The sequence below is a fragment of the Hippopotamus amphibius genome, chromosome 3 (genome assembly GCF_030028045.1).
Source record: "Hippopotamus amphibius kiboko isolate mHipAmp2 chromosome 3, mHipAmp2.hap2, whole genome shotgun sequence".
Taxonomy (NCBI): Eukaryota; Metazoa; Chordata; class Mammalia; order Artiodactyla; family Hippopotamidae; genus Hippopotamus; species Hippopotamus amphibius.
The window spans coordinates 81,462,599-81,479,542 of NC_080188.1; the positions used below are offsets into that span (position 1 = coordinate 81,462,599).

The following is a 16,944-nucleotide window of genomic DNA, read 5'->3' on the forward strand; positions in this document are numbered from 1 at the left end:
GGATACCAAATTGTACACTCTAAATAAATGCAGTTTATTTTATGTTAACTGTACCTTAATAAAAGTTCTAAAAAAGGAAATAAAATAAAAAATAAAGTAGGCATTTATCACTATGAAATTTCATGTTAGTACTGCTTTCTCTGAATCCCATAAGTTTTGGTACGTTGTTCAGATTTCGTTTGTCTCAAGATATTTTCTAATTTACCTTGTGGTTTCTTCTCTGACCCGATAGTTTTTCAAGAGTGTGTTTCTTACGGGGATATGTGTATAAAAACAGATGATTGAACTTGGTGTACCCCCAAAAAAATAATTTAAAAAAAAAAAAAAAAACTAATACACACAGAAAAAAAATTCAAAAAAAAAAAAAAGAGTGTGTTTCTTAATTTCAACATATTTGTGTATTTTCCAGTTTCCTTCTGCTACTGATTTCATTCCACTGTGGTCAGAAAAGACATTGGGTATGAGTGCAGTATTATTAAATTTGCTAAGACATGTGACATGGTAACACGTGGTCTATCCTAAAGAATGTTTGATATGAGCTTGAAAAGAATGCGTTCTCACTCTACTGTTGTGGGCAGGATATTCTATATATGTTAAGTGCAATGGATTGATATGTTCAAGAATTCTGTTTCAGTACTGATATGTCTGGTTGTTGTTTCCCTTATTGAAAGTAGTATACTGAAGTATCCTAGAATAGCTATAGCTATGGTCAAGTATTTTTTAAGACAATATTGAAAGGACAAAAATAGATAATGAAAATTATCAAAACTTATCAAGACAAAAAATACAAAACATATGTGAAATGAATGAGTCACCTGATAGAATTAACAGCAATAAGGCATTTGATAAGGATTAGTGAACATAAAGATAATACCATGAAAACAATCCAAAACAAATTTCTTACACATGAGGCAAAAAATAGCCTCCTGTCTGCATATTTATATCTAAGGTCTAAAATAAATGTCATATGACTTCTAGAAAATGACAAAAAGACAGAGAATATATGTAAAGAATAGCCAAAAAGTTTCAAATTTGACCAAAACCATAAATCCACAGAACTGAGAAGTTCAAATAATGTGAAGTAGGCTAAACGCACACACACATACACACACACACCCATACCAACATATACTGTATTCAATTCCTAGAAATCAGTGATAAGAGTAAATCTCAAAACCAGCATGAGAAAAAAAGACATTACATATAGAGGAAGACAACACATTTCTTGTTGGAAACTATGCATCTCAGGAAAAAGAATATCCTCAAAAAGCTCAAGAAAGAAAACTGTCACCTTAAAATTTTATAATCAGTAAAACTACTTTTCAGAACCAAAAAAAGAATAAAGGCTTTCTCAGACAAATAAAAGCTGAGAAAAACCATTGACAGTAAATCTCCATTATAAGAAATTATAAAACAATTCAAATGGAAGGAAAATGATATGAGATGGAAACATGAATCTACATAAAGAAGTATCCTAGAAATGGCAAATACATAGATAAATACATAGGTAAAAACAAAATATATGACCTTCCTTATTTTTAATTTTTTTTAAATATGAGTGAATGAATCATAAAGATGTATCAAAAGGACCATAACACATGAAGAAGTAAAATCTACAAAAATAACAAAACCAAAGACAGGATGGGGAATTGCAGGATTATGTTGGAAGGGTCTTGTACTGTACAATGTCATTTATTGGTAGACTATGATAAGTTAAAGTTTAAAAAAACATAAATCAATAGTAGAAATAAGTGAAATACTAAATAATAGGCAATCCAACTCAAAGCAGAGAAAAAGGGAAGAATCAAAGAACAGATGAGAGAAATAGAAAGCAAATAGCAAGACAGAACATTTCAGTCACACAATACCTATATTTACATTGGATGTAAATTATGTAAACATTCCAATGAAAGGCAGACATTGCCTGACTCAATAAAAAAGCTAGAGTCATTTCACAAAATTCAGTATCCTTCTAATAAAAACTCTCAGGGAACTAGACATAGAAATTTCTCAACTTGAAAAGTTATCTATAAAATATGTATGGATGCTTTCCCTCTAAAGTCAGGAACAAGGTAAAAATGTCTACTCTTGCCACTTCTATTTTAACTATTTATCCTGGAGGTCCAATCTAGTACAATAAGGCAAAAAAGAGAAAAGGCATGCAGATTGGATGAAGAAGTAAAACTTAGAGTCTACATGAACATATGTGTAGAAAATACTAAAACAACAACAAAGAAACACTAGTAAAATTAATAAGCAAGTTTATCAAGGTCTCATTAAAAAGTCAGTAAAACTCAACTATCTTTCTATATGCTAGAAACAAATGATTGGAAATAGACTTTTTAAAAAATACAGCTTAAGATATTACCTAAACAACATGAAATACTTAAAAATACATTTAACAGGGACTTCTCTGGTGACACAGTGGTTAAGACTGCGCACTCCCAATGCAGGGGGCCCGGGTTCGATCCCTGGTCAGGGAACTAGATCCCACATGCATGTCAAAAATCAAAACTAAGAGTTTGCATGCCACAACTAAGGAGCCCACATGCCACAACTAAGACCCAACACAACCAAATAAATAAATATTTCTTTAAAAATACATTTAACAAAATGTACGCATGACCTATACAATGAAAACCAAAAAACAGTGCTGGGAAAAATTAATGAAAACCTAAGTATATAGCAATATCATGTTTGCAGACTGAAAAATCCAGTATTAGTAAGACTGTCAATTATCCACTAACTGATCTATATGTTCAATACAATACCAAATAAAACCACAGTCGACTTTTGTTTGGTAGAAATTGATAAGCTGGTTCTAAAATACACCTAGGAATGCAAAGGACTTAGAAAAGCAAAAAGAATTTGAAAAAGAATACAGTTAATGAGTTTTAGACTTCTGGTTTTCAACACTTACTACAAAGCTACAATAATCAAGACAGTAAAGTATTAGCATTAAAAAAGACATGTGGGGCTTCCCTGGTGACACAGTGGTTAAGAATCCACCTGCCAATGCAGGGGACACGGGTTTGAGCCCTGGTCCTGGAAGAGTTCACATGTCGCGGAGCAACGAAGCCCATGCGCCACAACTACTGAGCCTGTGCTCTAGAGCCCATTAGCCACAACTACTGAAGCCTGTGAGCTTAAAGCCCATGCTCTGCAAGAAGAGAAGCCACCAAAATGAGAAGCCTGCACACTGCAATGAAGAGTAGCCCCTGCTCTCCGCAACTACAGGAAGCCCACACACAGCAACAAAGACCCAACGTAGCCAATAAATAAAATAAATAATTTTTTTAAAAAAAGACATGTAAGTAACTGAAATCAAATACAGCCTCAAAGATGTCAAGGTAAGGCAATGGAGAAAGAACAGTATTTAAAAAACAAATACTGCTGGAACAAGAGGGTATCCTTATGAAAAACAAAAGACAAAATAAACCTTGATAGTTACCTCATACCATATACAAAAATTAACTCAAAATGGATTACAGGCCTAAATATAAATGCTAAAAATGTAATACTTAGAAGAAAACATGAGCAAATCTTTCTAACCTTGGAATCAGCAAAGATTTCTTAGATAAGACATAAAAATCATGAGAATAATAGAAAAAATTGTTCAATTGGAATTCCTAAAAATTAAATTCCTATGTTCTTCAAAAGCCAGAATAGGAAAATAAAAAGGCAAGACACAGCCTGGAGGGGGGAATAGTTGTAACACATACATCTCATAAATGACATACCCATAATATATAAAGAAACCTCAAAACTCAACAATAAGAAAACAAACTGCCAAACAAAAATTGGGCAAAAGATCTGAACACACACTTCACAAAAGAAGATACACAAATAGCCAACAAGCAATGCTAAGATGCTCGGCATCTCTAGGCATTACAAAAATGCACATTAAAACCACAATGAGATACTGCTACAGACACATTCAAATGTCTGATATTAAAACCCAGCAATACCGGGTGTTAACAGGATGTGCAGTAAGTAGAAAGCTCATACACTGCTTGTAGAAATGTAAAAGTATGCAACGACGTTGGAAGAGCTTGGCAATTTCAGCTGCCATATGACTTAGCAATTCCACTCATATATTTATGAAATACAAAGATCTGTACACCAATATTCGTAGCAGCTTCTTCATAATAGCCGAAATCTAGAAACAACTCAAATGTTTATCAACAGATGAATGGGTTAAAAGTTGTGATATATTCATACAATGGAATACTACTTAGCAATAAATAAGAGGGAACTACTAATACAAAACAAATGGATGAATCTTAAAACATGCTAAGAAGAAACCAAACTCCAAGGAGCACATACTGCATGATTCTATTTGCATAAAACCGTAATAAAAACAAATCTAACTGATAGTGACAGAAACAGATCAGTAGTTGCCCATCAACAGAAATGGGGTGGGGTAAGAGACACACAAGGAATTGACTAGGAAGAAGCAGAGAGGTACCTTTTGCTGTGACAGAAATGTTCTAAGTCTTAATTGTTGCATTATACTTTTGCAAAAACTAATTAAAATATGTATACTTTATTGATTCCAATAGTATGTAAATTAACTTACTAAAGTTGATTTTGTTTTCAAAGGAATATAACAGACATTAAATCACTCCCTGAGGGACTTCCCTGGAGGCACAGTGGTTAAGACTCCGAGCTTACTCAATGCAGGGGGCCCGGGTTCGGTCTCTGGTTAGGGAACTAGATCCCAAATGCATGCTACAACTAAGAGTTCACATGCCACAACTAAGGAAGCCGTGAACCACAATTAAGGAGCCCATGTGTCACAACTAAGGAGCCCTCCTGCTGCAACTAAGACCCAACAAAACCAAATAAATAAATAAAACATTAAAAAAAAAAATCACTCCCTGAAACCAAACTAGATTAACAATGGCTTAACCTACAGGTTGCTAAACTTTCTTGATTCATGATCACAGCAATTTTTTATGGTGCTCCAGACCAAAATAAATAATGAACATTTCTTTTTATTAGTTTGACCCAACTACTTTATATTTTATATTTTAATAAGCATATTTTATATTTTTAACTTTATAACAATTTATTAGCCTTTTGAAAAAAAATCAATGCACAAATTTAAAAAATATCTCCATTATTATATTAGCAAAATTATTAATGGGCTGTATATGCACCTTGGGTACTGCACAAATTTTCAAAGTTTGGAATCAAATTTTAGAGCTCATCTTCATTTCCTGTTCCACATTGCTTTTTACATGGTACTTGCTTTTTATCACAGTAAGTATTAAAAATTTAGCTGTACAAAGGTATATCACCAAAAGAAATACAGAATAAATTAAAGTTGAAACTTGAGCTAGCACTTTGTACAGTGCCCCACATATGACAAGTATATTATGCTTCCCACTAAACTTTAAAATACCCTTTGGCCTCCTGTGAATTCCCTATGGTGCCCCTCGTCACTATGACATACAGGTTGGTAACCCAAGTTGTAAGCTACCCCATGCATCACCCACCTACAAATCAAGCTCAACTAAGTTCACTGGTTAAGCAGTGAACAGCAAGTAAAGTACCTTGTATCCCAGGCCCAAATGATAAATAGCAAAAATTTGAGCTGCATTAAGAGCTTCACTGAAAAGGTAAACTGCAGTCATCTGACCACAGAACACCCTATTAGCATCCGCTGTTTCTGATGAGCCCAGGAAACACTTGTCAAAGGTCTGTGAAAGAAAACAGAAAATTTTGTTAGAGAAAAAACAAAAACTTATCTCCATAAATAATAATAACCTCCCTGGTATAAATATTTTGTCCACTCTAAAATATAATCTAAATAGATTAAAATAATTCATTTAGCATTTCACTTCATTCCCATTTGGTGTAGAGATCAGGAAAGACATCACAGAAAAGACAAGTTTTCCAAAGTACAATAAACAAAACTTGATGACAAAGTGGATGTAGTAAATGGAGTTAGAGAAATCATTATGGACTCTGAAGGTTCATACTTGGTCAACCAAAGAACCAGACGGAAGAACAGGCTTTGAAGCAAGGAGAAAAATCATGAGTTAAGTCTAGGACATATAATGAATGTGTCTTCTCTGTGAGGTAATGTGGATGAAGAAACAACTGCCAACAGGGTTCTGTATAGTGAGAAGTTAAGACTGTAAAGACAGTTTTTGTAGACATCAAAATACAAATAATGGGTAAAGTCATGGGAGTAGCTGCAATCTCTCGAAAGGAATGTGTAAATCCTGAAAAACAGGTGTTATGTTTTTCTTCTTTACATACAAAAAAAGTCCTCTTAATAACATTCAAGGTTGCAAAGACCACATTTTAAAAACTCCCGTATACAACAAAGAGGAAAAGAAGTCAAGTATTCACATCTCTTTAAAAGTATCATTTTAGGACTTCCTCGGTGGTGCAGTGGTTAAGAATCCGCCTGCCAATGCAGGGGACACGGGTTCGATCCCTGGTCCAGGAAGATACCACATGCCGCGGAGCAACTAAGCCTGTGTACCACAACTATTGAGCCTGCGCTCTAGAGCCCATGAGCCACAACTACTGAGCCCATGTGCCGCAACTACTGAAGCCCACATGCCTAGAGCCCATGCTGCACAACAAGAGAAGCCACCACAATGAGAAGCCTGCACACCACAATGAAGAGTAGCCCCCACTCTCCACAACTAGAGAAAGCCCATGTGCAGCAACGAAGATCCAACACAGAAAATTTAAAAAATCATTTTATACAGTGAAACTATTAAGAAGCATGTTGAAAAATATACATGCATTGATATTAAGGAATCATGAAAACATTTTTAACATGGGTTCTGAAGACAAACCACCTAGATCAAATCACTGCTTCCCATGCTGCTGATTTTGGCAAATTACTTAACCTCACTGTGCTCAGTTTCACCTATAAAGATTACAATACTACTTATCTTGCAAGGTTGGGGCTTACAGAAAATACAGGTATTTATTACAATGCCTGGAATACAATAAGTACTCAATAAAGGTTAATGTAAGGAAAAAACAGGTTGAAAAGCAATACACATATCTGATCCCTTTTTTGTATTTAAAAAAATTAGAGTTAACATTTATTGAGCACTTATTCAGTACAAGGCACTCTGCTAATGGATTTGTGAACAGTATCTCATTTAATCAACCATCTGATATAGGTACTATTTTACACCCATTTTTAGGTGGAGCAAACTTAGGCCTAACAGATTAAGTAAGGTCATACAGTCAGTAAGGGATTCAAGCCTAAGTCTATCTTCTATAACAACCTGAGCTCTTAGGGTTTGCATTTCAAAATACATAAATATGTATAGAATAAGATATGAAAGGAGAAGTTAATGGTGAATGGGTGTTGCAAGCTTGTATTCGTTTTCCTGATCTGCATTTTTCAAAGTTTCTATTAAAAATGTAAGGTGTGGGGGGCGGGGAGAACATCTAAATTTAACCTATGGATCTCTTTTTGAATCTTGAAAATATTATAACATAATAATTATCTATAGCAGCTATGAATTTTATGGAAAATTGATAAGCATGCATCATCTAACTCATTCATAAAAATGATCAGAACCCTGTAGTAGAGCCCTCAGGTTTAATTTGATCAATGGACCAATGACACAAATACTTTCAAGATATACCCACTGTTACCTATGAATCTTTATCTCTACCTTACCCAGAATAATTTTATAACAAGGACTGATTAATATCTTATGTGACATTAACACAGTTCTACTCTCTAAATATATTAACATGCTGGCCAAAACTATGATTATAAAAATCCATCACTGCGGTATTCTAAAATTTATATTCAATGTAAAATGTATTTTTCTTATTTCACTGTCACTTTCTCAAATTACTTACATCACTGGTGTTGACAAACCATGTTATCTCTCCATAGGAAGCAAGTTCACCATTCACATAACATCGAAGCTCACTATTCTTCCACCGGTTATAAATGTGCACTATAGTTACCATATACCACTGAATAAGCAAAACAGTTAAAAACAAATAAATAAATAACGATAATGATCTTTCCAATAACTCAACCACATTGATACTAACAAGTAAAAATTAAATGCTAAACTACAATTAATAAAATAAGACAAAATAAAATAAGACCACTTTTATTAAATTCAATATTCTACTTCTGGAACAATATTGATTCAAGGGAACTCTCAGCAAATAATAGCTTACCCATGAAATTATTTTTCCAACTTTTTATTATGAAAATTTTCAAATATATCCTTAAAAGAAAAAATTTTAGTACAAATACTCTCACCATCTCGTTTCCACAACTGTCAACAGTTGTCATATTTGTTTTATCTATTTACCTATCTACATATAAAGAGAGATATGTACATTTTGTTGATAAACCATTTCTTAATATCTGGATTTTAAGGTACAAAAGAAAATATACATTACTACTACCACTACTACTAAACTAACTGCCACTGATATTTTCCCCTCGTATTTCCCTTAAACTCTACAAACAACTAAATATTCACTTTTTATTATCCAAATCAGAGAGATTAACAATTATCCAGCAATTTACACTTCAATTTCTGAAACAGTATAAACAGAGCTATGACTGACCACATAGTATGTCAATAACACTAAAACCATTCTGAAGGTTAGAACAGCTTGGTAACATAACTATGACTCAGTAAGACAGCATACCTTTTGTGGCTTGAAATCAAATTTCACACAGTGTTGAAAGCCTTTCCCTTTTGACTTTATTGATGTTATAATTAAACATCCCCCAACAAAGTGAGCAGAATAACCAAGACCTTTGCTGGTTCTGAAACTATAAAAAATAATTTTTCATTTCATCTTCAAACATTCTTCTCATGTTCAAAGTAAAGTAACAATACTAAGCTACAGAAATACATACCAATACAAATATGGTTTATCTTTATCCACGTTGATGTTATTTACAGGATCCATTCTAAGCCAGGTATGAAAGGTAAAACCATTCTGGTATGGCCATTTGGCTATAGGAGGTAATGCAATAGCCTAAAGGGAAAACCTCTGAGTTACTGACCCAAAATGAAAAATTTTGTTATTGAAATCATGAAAATAAGACCTTACAATGCTATACACACACACACACACACACACACACACACATATTTCTACTGCATATTATCCTACATCATAATTAAAACATGCAGTAGTCTCTTTATCTGAAAGAAGACTTTCCAAAATACATAGTAATGATGTTAAACAACACAAACATTGCAAGTGATCTGCTTAACACAATAACCTTATTTGTTTCATTTCTTACAGTGAACATATCCAAAGAGATTCCAATTAAAAGAGACAGGTACTGATATCAAATTGGAAATTTGTTGCTGAATGTCAAATAAGGCAATAGAATAGAGAAAGACGGACAAGAAAGGAAAGAAAAAAGTTAAGGAAAAAGCCTGGAATATAATTTTTTTAACAGCAAATATAAAGCTAAAGAAGATTCATCCATAACATTTTTTTCATAACATTTTAAAATTATATTCATAAGTCACTCTATAAATGATTTTACCACTTGGCTGAAATTTTTATTTAAAACATCATAGTACAGGGACTTCCCTGGTGGCACAGTGGTTAAGAATCCACCTGCCAAAATAGAGACACAGATATAGAGAACAGACGTGGACACCAGGTGGGGAAAGCAAGGAGGGTTGGAGGGAAATGAACTGGGAGATTGGGATTGCCATATGTACATTACTAATAAGAAAAAAAATATCAAATTGTACACTTTAAATATATGCAGTTTATTATATGTCAATCGTATGTCAATAAAATTTGGTGGGAAAAAAAAAGAATCCGCCTGCCAATGTGGGGGGCATGGGTCCAAGCCCGGGTCTGGGAAGATCCCACATGCTGCGGAGCAACTAAGCCCGTGCACGGTAACTACTGAGTCTGCGCTCTAGGGCCTGCGAGCCACAACTACTGAGCCCACGTGCTGCAACAACTGAAGCCCACGCACCTAGAGCCCATGCTCCGCAACAAGAAAAGCCACTCCACTAAGAAGCTCGCACACCACAACAAAGAGTAGCCCTTGCTCACCACAACTAGAGAAAGCCCACACGCAGCAATGAAGACCCTAAGCAAAAATAAATAAATAATAAATAAAACTAAAACTTAAAACATCATAGTACATAATGCAAGGGCCCCCAAAACTCCAAAACAATCTTGAAAAGAAGAACAAAGTAAGAAGCCCACACTATCAAATTTAAAACCTACAACACAAAGATACAGTAATGAAGACTGTGTGGTATTGGCATAAAGACAGAAATAGAGATCAATGGAATAGAACTGAGAGCCCAGAGATAAACCCTTATATTTGTGGTTTTGATTTTCAACAAGAGTGTTAAGGCAGTTCAATGAGGAAAGAATAGTGTTTTCAACAAATGTGGTGAGAAAAACTGATATTTACAAGCAAAAGTATGAAGTTGACCACTTCCTCACATCACATACAAAAAATTTAACCCCAAATCGATCATAGACCTAAACGTGATAGCTAAAACTATAAAACTCTTATAAAGAAAAACAGGGGTAAATCTTTGTGACACTGAGTTAGAAAAATCCTTCCTTATTATGCACAGGCAACAAAAGAAAAAACACGTGAACTGGACTTCATTAAAATTAAAAAATTTTGTACTTTAAAGCAGCAGGCCCCAACCTTTTTGGCACCAGGGACCAGTTTTGTATAAGACAATTTTTCCAAAGCGAGGGGATGGTTCAGACAGTAATGCGAGCAATGGGGAGTGGCAGGATGAAGCTTCGCTCAGATGATGCTTCTCTTCTGCTTGCTCACACACTGCTCACCTCCTGCTGTGCATCTGGGTTCCTAACAGGCCACGGCGGGTGGCCCAGAGGGTAGGGGACCCCTCCTTTAAAGGATACCATCAAGAAAGTAAAAGGACAAACCAAAAGAATGGGAGAAAATATTTGCAAATTATTTTTCTGACAAGAAACTTATATCCAGAAGAATATATAAAGAATTCTTATAATTCAATAATAAATAGACAAATGTAATTTTTAAATGGGAAAAAGATCTGAATGGACATGTCTCCAAAGAATATATGCAAACTGCCAATAAGGACATGGAATGATGCTCAACATCATCAGTCATTAAGGAATTGCAAATCAAAACCACAATGTGATATTACTTAACACCCTCTAGGATGGTTATAATCAAAAACACAGACATTAACAAGTGTTGGCAGGCTTCCCTGGTGGCGCAGTGGTTAAGAATCTGCCTGCCAATGAAGGGGACATGGGTTCGAGCCCTGGTCCAGGAAGATCCCACATGCCGCAGAGCAACTAAGTCAGTGTGCCACAACTACTGAGCTTGCGACCCACAACTACTGAGCTCAAGTACCACAATTACTGAAGCCCATGCGCCTAAAGCCCGTGCTCCGCAACAAGAGAAGCCACCACAATAAGAAGCCTGCACACTGCAATGAAAAGTGGCCCCTGCTCTCCACAACTACAGAAAGCCTGTGTGCAGCAACGAAGACCCAGTGCAGCCAATAAATTAAAAAAATAAATTTAAAAAAAAAGAAAAGTGTCAGCAAGCAAGTGGAGTAACTAGAACCCTCCTAAATTGCTGACAGGATTATAAACTAAACATAGCCACTCTGGAAAACAATCTGGGAGTCCCTCAAATGGCTGAACATAGACAATATGACTCAGCAATTCCACTCCTTCATCTCCAAGAGAAATGAAAACATGTGTCCACATAAAAGCCTGTAAAGCATTCCCAAAAAGTGGAATCAACTCAAATCCCACTTATCAAAGGATAATTAAACAAAATGTGGTATATTCTTATAATACAATATTAATCAGCCATGAATGAAGCACTGATATAAACTACAACATGAATGGATCTTGAAAACAGTAGTGGTAAGTGGAAAAAGCCAATCACAGAAGTCCAGACATCATGATTCCATTTGCATGAATTGTCCAGAATAGATAAGTCCATAGAGACAGAAAGTAGAAGAGCAGTTGCCTAGGCCTGGGAGTTTGGGGTGAAATGTGCAGTAACTGCTAATGAGTGCAGGGTTTCTTCTGGGGGTGATGAAAATGTTCTAAAATTGACTGTGATAATGGTTGCACAACTTGGTGAACATGTTTAACCATTCATTTTACACTTTAAATGAGTGAACTGTATGATATGGGGATTATAACTCAATAAAGCTGTTAAAAAAAGATCATACTACAAACCTTTTGTTTTCTTGTTATCATACTTTACATATGCATTTATGGCAACATCATATACACACATATATTCTTTTATAAGATATTCCATAAAACATGAAAAACATCATAAAGCCAAATTTATGTAACAACACTACTGAGACTTCAAGAGGCTGATTTAAAATGAATGTTGCATTAAGAAAACAAAGAATACATATTCACGGTATGTGTTCTCTCTCACTGAAATATGGGAGTAAAGGATGTGAAAGCTTTGTAAAAATAATTTACCCATGAATACTTTAACTTCCCTTTAAAAGCTATGTTTAAAGGAAAAAATGAGTCCCTGAATATATTTTAAATATCCATTCTCTGAAAGTTCCAAAAGCTGTGTAGTTGAACTGCTCCACTTTCAAGATTCATACAAGTAAATGGAATGGACACATTACAATCTCAAAGAATTATAAATAATAAAGTTTGAAATGCCCATCAACAAATGAATGGATACAGAAGATGTGGCATATATATACAATGGAATATTACTCAGCTATAAAAAGGGATGAGATGGAGCTATATGTAATGAGGTGGATAGAACTACAGTCTGTCATACAGAGTGAAGTAAGTCAGAAAGAGAAAGACAAATATTGTATGCTAACTCACATATACGGAATCTAAAAATGGTACTGATGAACTCAGTGACAAGAACAAGGACGCAGATACAGAGAATGGACTGGAGAACTCAAGGTTTGGGAGGGGGCAGGGGGTGAAGGGGAAGCTGAGACGAAGCGAGAGAGTAGCACAGACATATATATACTACCAACTGTAAAAGAGATAGTCAGTGGGAAGTTGTTGTGTAACAAAGGGAGTCCAACTCGAGGATGGAAGATGCCTTAGAGGACTGGGGCGGGGAGAGTGGGGGGCACTGGAGGAGGGGGGAGTCAAGGAACGGAGGGAATACAGGGATATGTGCATAAAAACAGATGATTGAACTTGGTGTACCCCCCCCAAAAAATTAATTAATTAATTAAATAATAATAATAATAAAGTTATAACATGCATGAAAAAAAGATTAATCTCTACTTTTTTAAGTTCAAGACAAATGATAAGCTCAATGCCAACAGAGTAAAATTATCCTGGAAAGTTTGAAATCTAAAACTGCTATTAAGGAAAAATTATAAAGAAAAAATAATATGAGCACTAAAACTTTCCAAAGAAAACTGTGTACTGTGTGTGAAGCTTCCAAATATCACAAATGTCCTTTTAAAACACTCTCTTCCTTCTGCAGGTATTGCCTGGCTACATGCAGGCCACAAACAAGTAGGATATTATGAGAACAAAAGTGAAATATGAATAAAAGGTAACCTCAGAAAAAGAATAGGCTAAAATATCTTCAAAAAATGTTTGCTTGTAACAGGCAGACCAATGTAATAATGAGGAGGTGAAAAAGCTTCCATAAATAGTAACATATATACATTATATAATGTAATCCTACAATATTTTGAAACATTACAGATACTACTGTCATATATAACTGTCTTATTTATAAACTGATTAACAGCTTATAAGAATGCTGAGACCGATACAATATGGAAACTCACAGGTCAGAAAAACTTGCCTAAAAAGTTTTCAAGAGTTACTCTCAATTTATACATCAGGTAGGAAAGAAACAGGGACTGGTAAATGTAAGGCTAAAGAAAGATGTTCAGAAAGATAAAAGTGAAAGTGTTACACATAAATTTCTATTTGAGAATGCAGAGATAAAATTCATAAGACAGCATGGCTTATACTAAAAAGAATTGGGTTCTTTTTCCATTGAGGCACCAAACGGTGGATGGGTAGCTTTCTTAACTTCTTAGAGCCTCTATTTATTCACCTCTAAAACAGTCAGGAAACGCAACATGCACAATTGCTGTAAGAATTAAGTTAGGTTGTGCAAAGAAGTTTCTGCCTAACACAGAACCTATCAGGAGTGTTTACAGAAAGCAAAGGAAAGAACTTCAAGTGATTTCCTCATTAAGATTTACTTACGGTGTACCCCGCAAAAAATAATAAATAAATAAAAATTTAAGTTTAAAAAAAAAAAAAAGATTTACTTACTGCAGCACTCTTTCCTGGAAAGTTGAAAAAGGCATCAGGACCATACTTCTGTGGCATGTGCTTTAAGACAGACAGCAACTTCCCAGCATGTGGAGGCTATGAAAATAATCAACAATTCATTAACCACATTATTCACCATAAAACAAAAATACCTATTTTTAATATAGACACACTTTAATATACTCCAAAATAACTAAATAATTCTATAAGCTAAAAAGCATATAAAATAACCAAAGAAGGTTATTTTCAACTATCTTAAAGAAATAAACAATCCATTCTATGCCACTTTTTTGTATGAGGTGTTGGATAAATATGAGCCAATAGCATTTGACACACAACTCCTCCACACTACAGCAAAAATGACCTTTTAAAATTACAAACTACATCAACCTACCACCCACCCCTCTTTAAAGCACTTTTTAATTTCACCAAAAAACAATGCTTACCAAGTCCTACTGTTAAAGGCACTTTAAAAACAAAGTATTTTAACCTCATAAACCACATTAGGGATTATTATCATCCCATTTTACAAAGGAGGAATCTGAGGCTGAGGAACATATCCAAGGTCATACAGGTAGTAAGTGGGATCAGAACTCAGTGTGATTCCAGAGTCCATGCTTTTAATCACTACACTTTCACGTTTACATTATTCTCTCTCTCCTGTAGCTCCCCACTGCCTTTAAAATAAACACCAAAATCCCTAACATGGCCCACAGGATACTTTAACTACCTCCCTAATATCTTTTGCATCTCTCTGCAGTCTATCTACAATCCCTTCTCTGTCTTCATCCCATCATAGGGCCTGAGCACAAGCTATTCCTTCTGCTTAAAATGTTCTCACTAGGTCTATTCACCACCTTCCTTATGCTCCCCAGCCTTAACTAAATAAATCTTACCCATCCTTTAAAGCTCATCTTAATGGTCACATCTCAGGGCAGTCTTCCCTGACCTCTGAGAATAGATCAAATCTCCCTACCACATTTCATTCTACAATACATCTCTACTATATAGCATGCATAAAAGTAATATTACATTTATTCGATTAATGCCTCTTTGACCCACAAGTCTCCTCTAATACACTAAACAATCAACAGCTAAAATGAAAAGATACAATTACGTTTATAAGGAAAAACAAAGGACAGTCAGATATACATTATCATTTTAATCAGTTTACAAGCAAAAAAGATAAAGTATAGTACATTCCTCTCAAAAGTTAAAAGTTCAACACAGTGTCAAACTACAAGTGAAAACACTGGCTTGCCTTCATCTTATTTGGTAGCTGCTTTAAATTATCATTAATAACTATCTAAAAGAGTTTGGCAATCTTTTATCTAAATGTTAAGTGGAAAGCTTCATTCTTAAGTGATTAAGAAATTTTCAATTAACCACACTGCAATTATAAAAGTGTAATAACAAGTTACTACAATCACACTGATTTTTTACAAATAAATTCTAAAATGAAATTACTAAAACTAATCTGCAGTCAAAAACAAAAATATTGTAGCATTTCCATCTAGAGAAATCAATCCTCAAATTTTCCTTTTCTGTAAACCAATCAAAAAAGAATACATTAAGATAAGCACTTTACTCCACATATACGACTAGGGCATTCTATACTAAGAAAGCCTCTCAGAAAATAATTTAGCAGTCTTATTTCAAGAGTCTTTTAAAATGTTCAGCCCATTGATACACTGTTTCCACACATAAAACTCTGTGCTGAAGTACTAATCAAAAAGGCAGACACAGACTTAGATACAGGGATTTTTCACTGCACTAATGTGACAGCAAAAACTACATAATGTCTGAGCAAAGCCATGCTCTTGTTTTATTAATAGTCCATTACTTTTTCCCCTTTATCTCCTATACCTATACTCTTTCTACTCCCAATCCCATAAGCAACTACATTAACATGCTTAATCTTTTCATGTGTTCCTTCAAAAATGTGTTTCTATGTGATTACACTTAAAATTTAAATGATATTGGGTTAGATATATCATTCTATTTCTTACTTTCTTCCTGCTTTTTGATATCTATTCATATAACTCTATGCATTGATTCTAACTGCAATACAATAATCTATTCTATGCATCCAATACACCCAATACATTTTACCTATCCTCCTAACAATAAACATACATGTTGACAATTCACTGCCATCCAAAATAATGCTTCACTGAACATCCTTATGTATATTTCCTTACAGAACCACATAAGAATTTCTTGGATCATGTACTCAGCAGCAAACTACTAAATCACTGCATATGGGTACAACTTAAGTGACTAAGTCGTACTAGATTACTCTTGAGGGGGGCTCCATTGGTGTTCAGTCTAACCAATAGCACACAGGTTTAAAATAACTTTATCCCCCCAATTATACTCGCTATTATCCAACTTTATAATTCTTGATACTGATGATGTAAGATGACATATCAATATTGTTTTAATTTGAACATCTCTATTAGTGATTTAGTGTTTGATTGTGGGGTTTCTAACTACATAAATATCTATTCATATCCTTTGCTACTTTCTTATAGCTTTCTATATTCACCAATATGACAAAAAATGTTTTAATTACATATTCAGAATAAATAAATTATTTTAATATAAATCAAAACCAAAACCAAACCAGTATACTTCTTCTGCACATGACACAGTAAC

General features: G+C 34.4%; 1 protein-coding gene across 5 annotated transcripts in view; it reads right to left on the reverse strand.

The window, feature by feature from the left end:
• Positions 1 to 16,944, reverse strand: part of LRBA (LPS responsive beige-like anchor protein) — a 687,888-nt gene that overhangs the window by 586,684 nt on the left and 84,260 nt on the right. For 3 of the 5 annotated variants that reach the window (XM_057725702.1, XM_057725700.1, XM_057725701.1), the window contains exons 5-9: positions 14,287 to 14,382; positions 8,885 to 9,006; positions 8,671 to 8,797; positions 7,855 to 7,974; positions 5,559 to 5,705 (exon numbers count right to left, since the gene is read on the reverse strand). In XM_057725702.1, the coding sequence (XP_057581685.1) occupies positions 5,559 to 5,705; positions 7,855 to 7,974; positions 8,671 to 8,797; positions 8,885 to 9,006; positions 14,287 to 14,382 (612 nt within the window). The remainder of the gene's footprint in view (positions 1 to 5,558; positions 5,706 to 7,854; positions 7,975 to 8,670; positions 8,798 to 8,884; positions 9,007 to 14,286; positions 14,383 to 16,944) is intronic. The other 2 variants (XM_057725703.1, XM_057725704.1) reach the window with 2 other exon arrangements.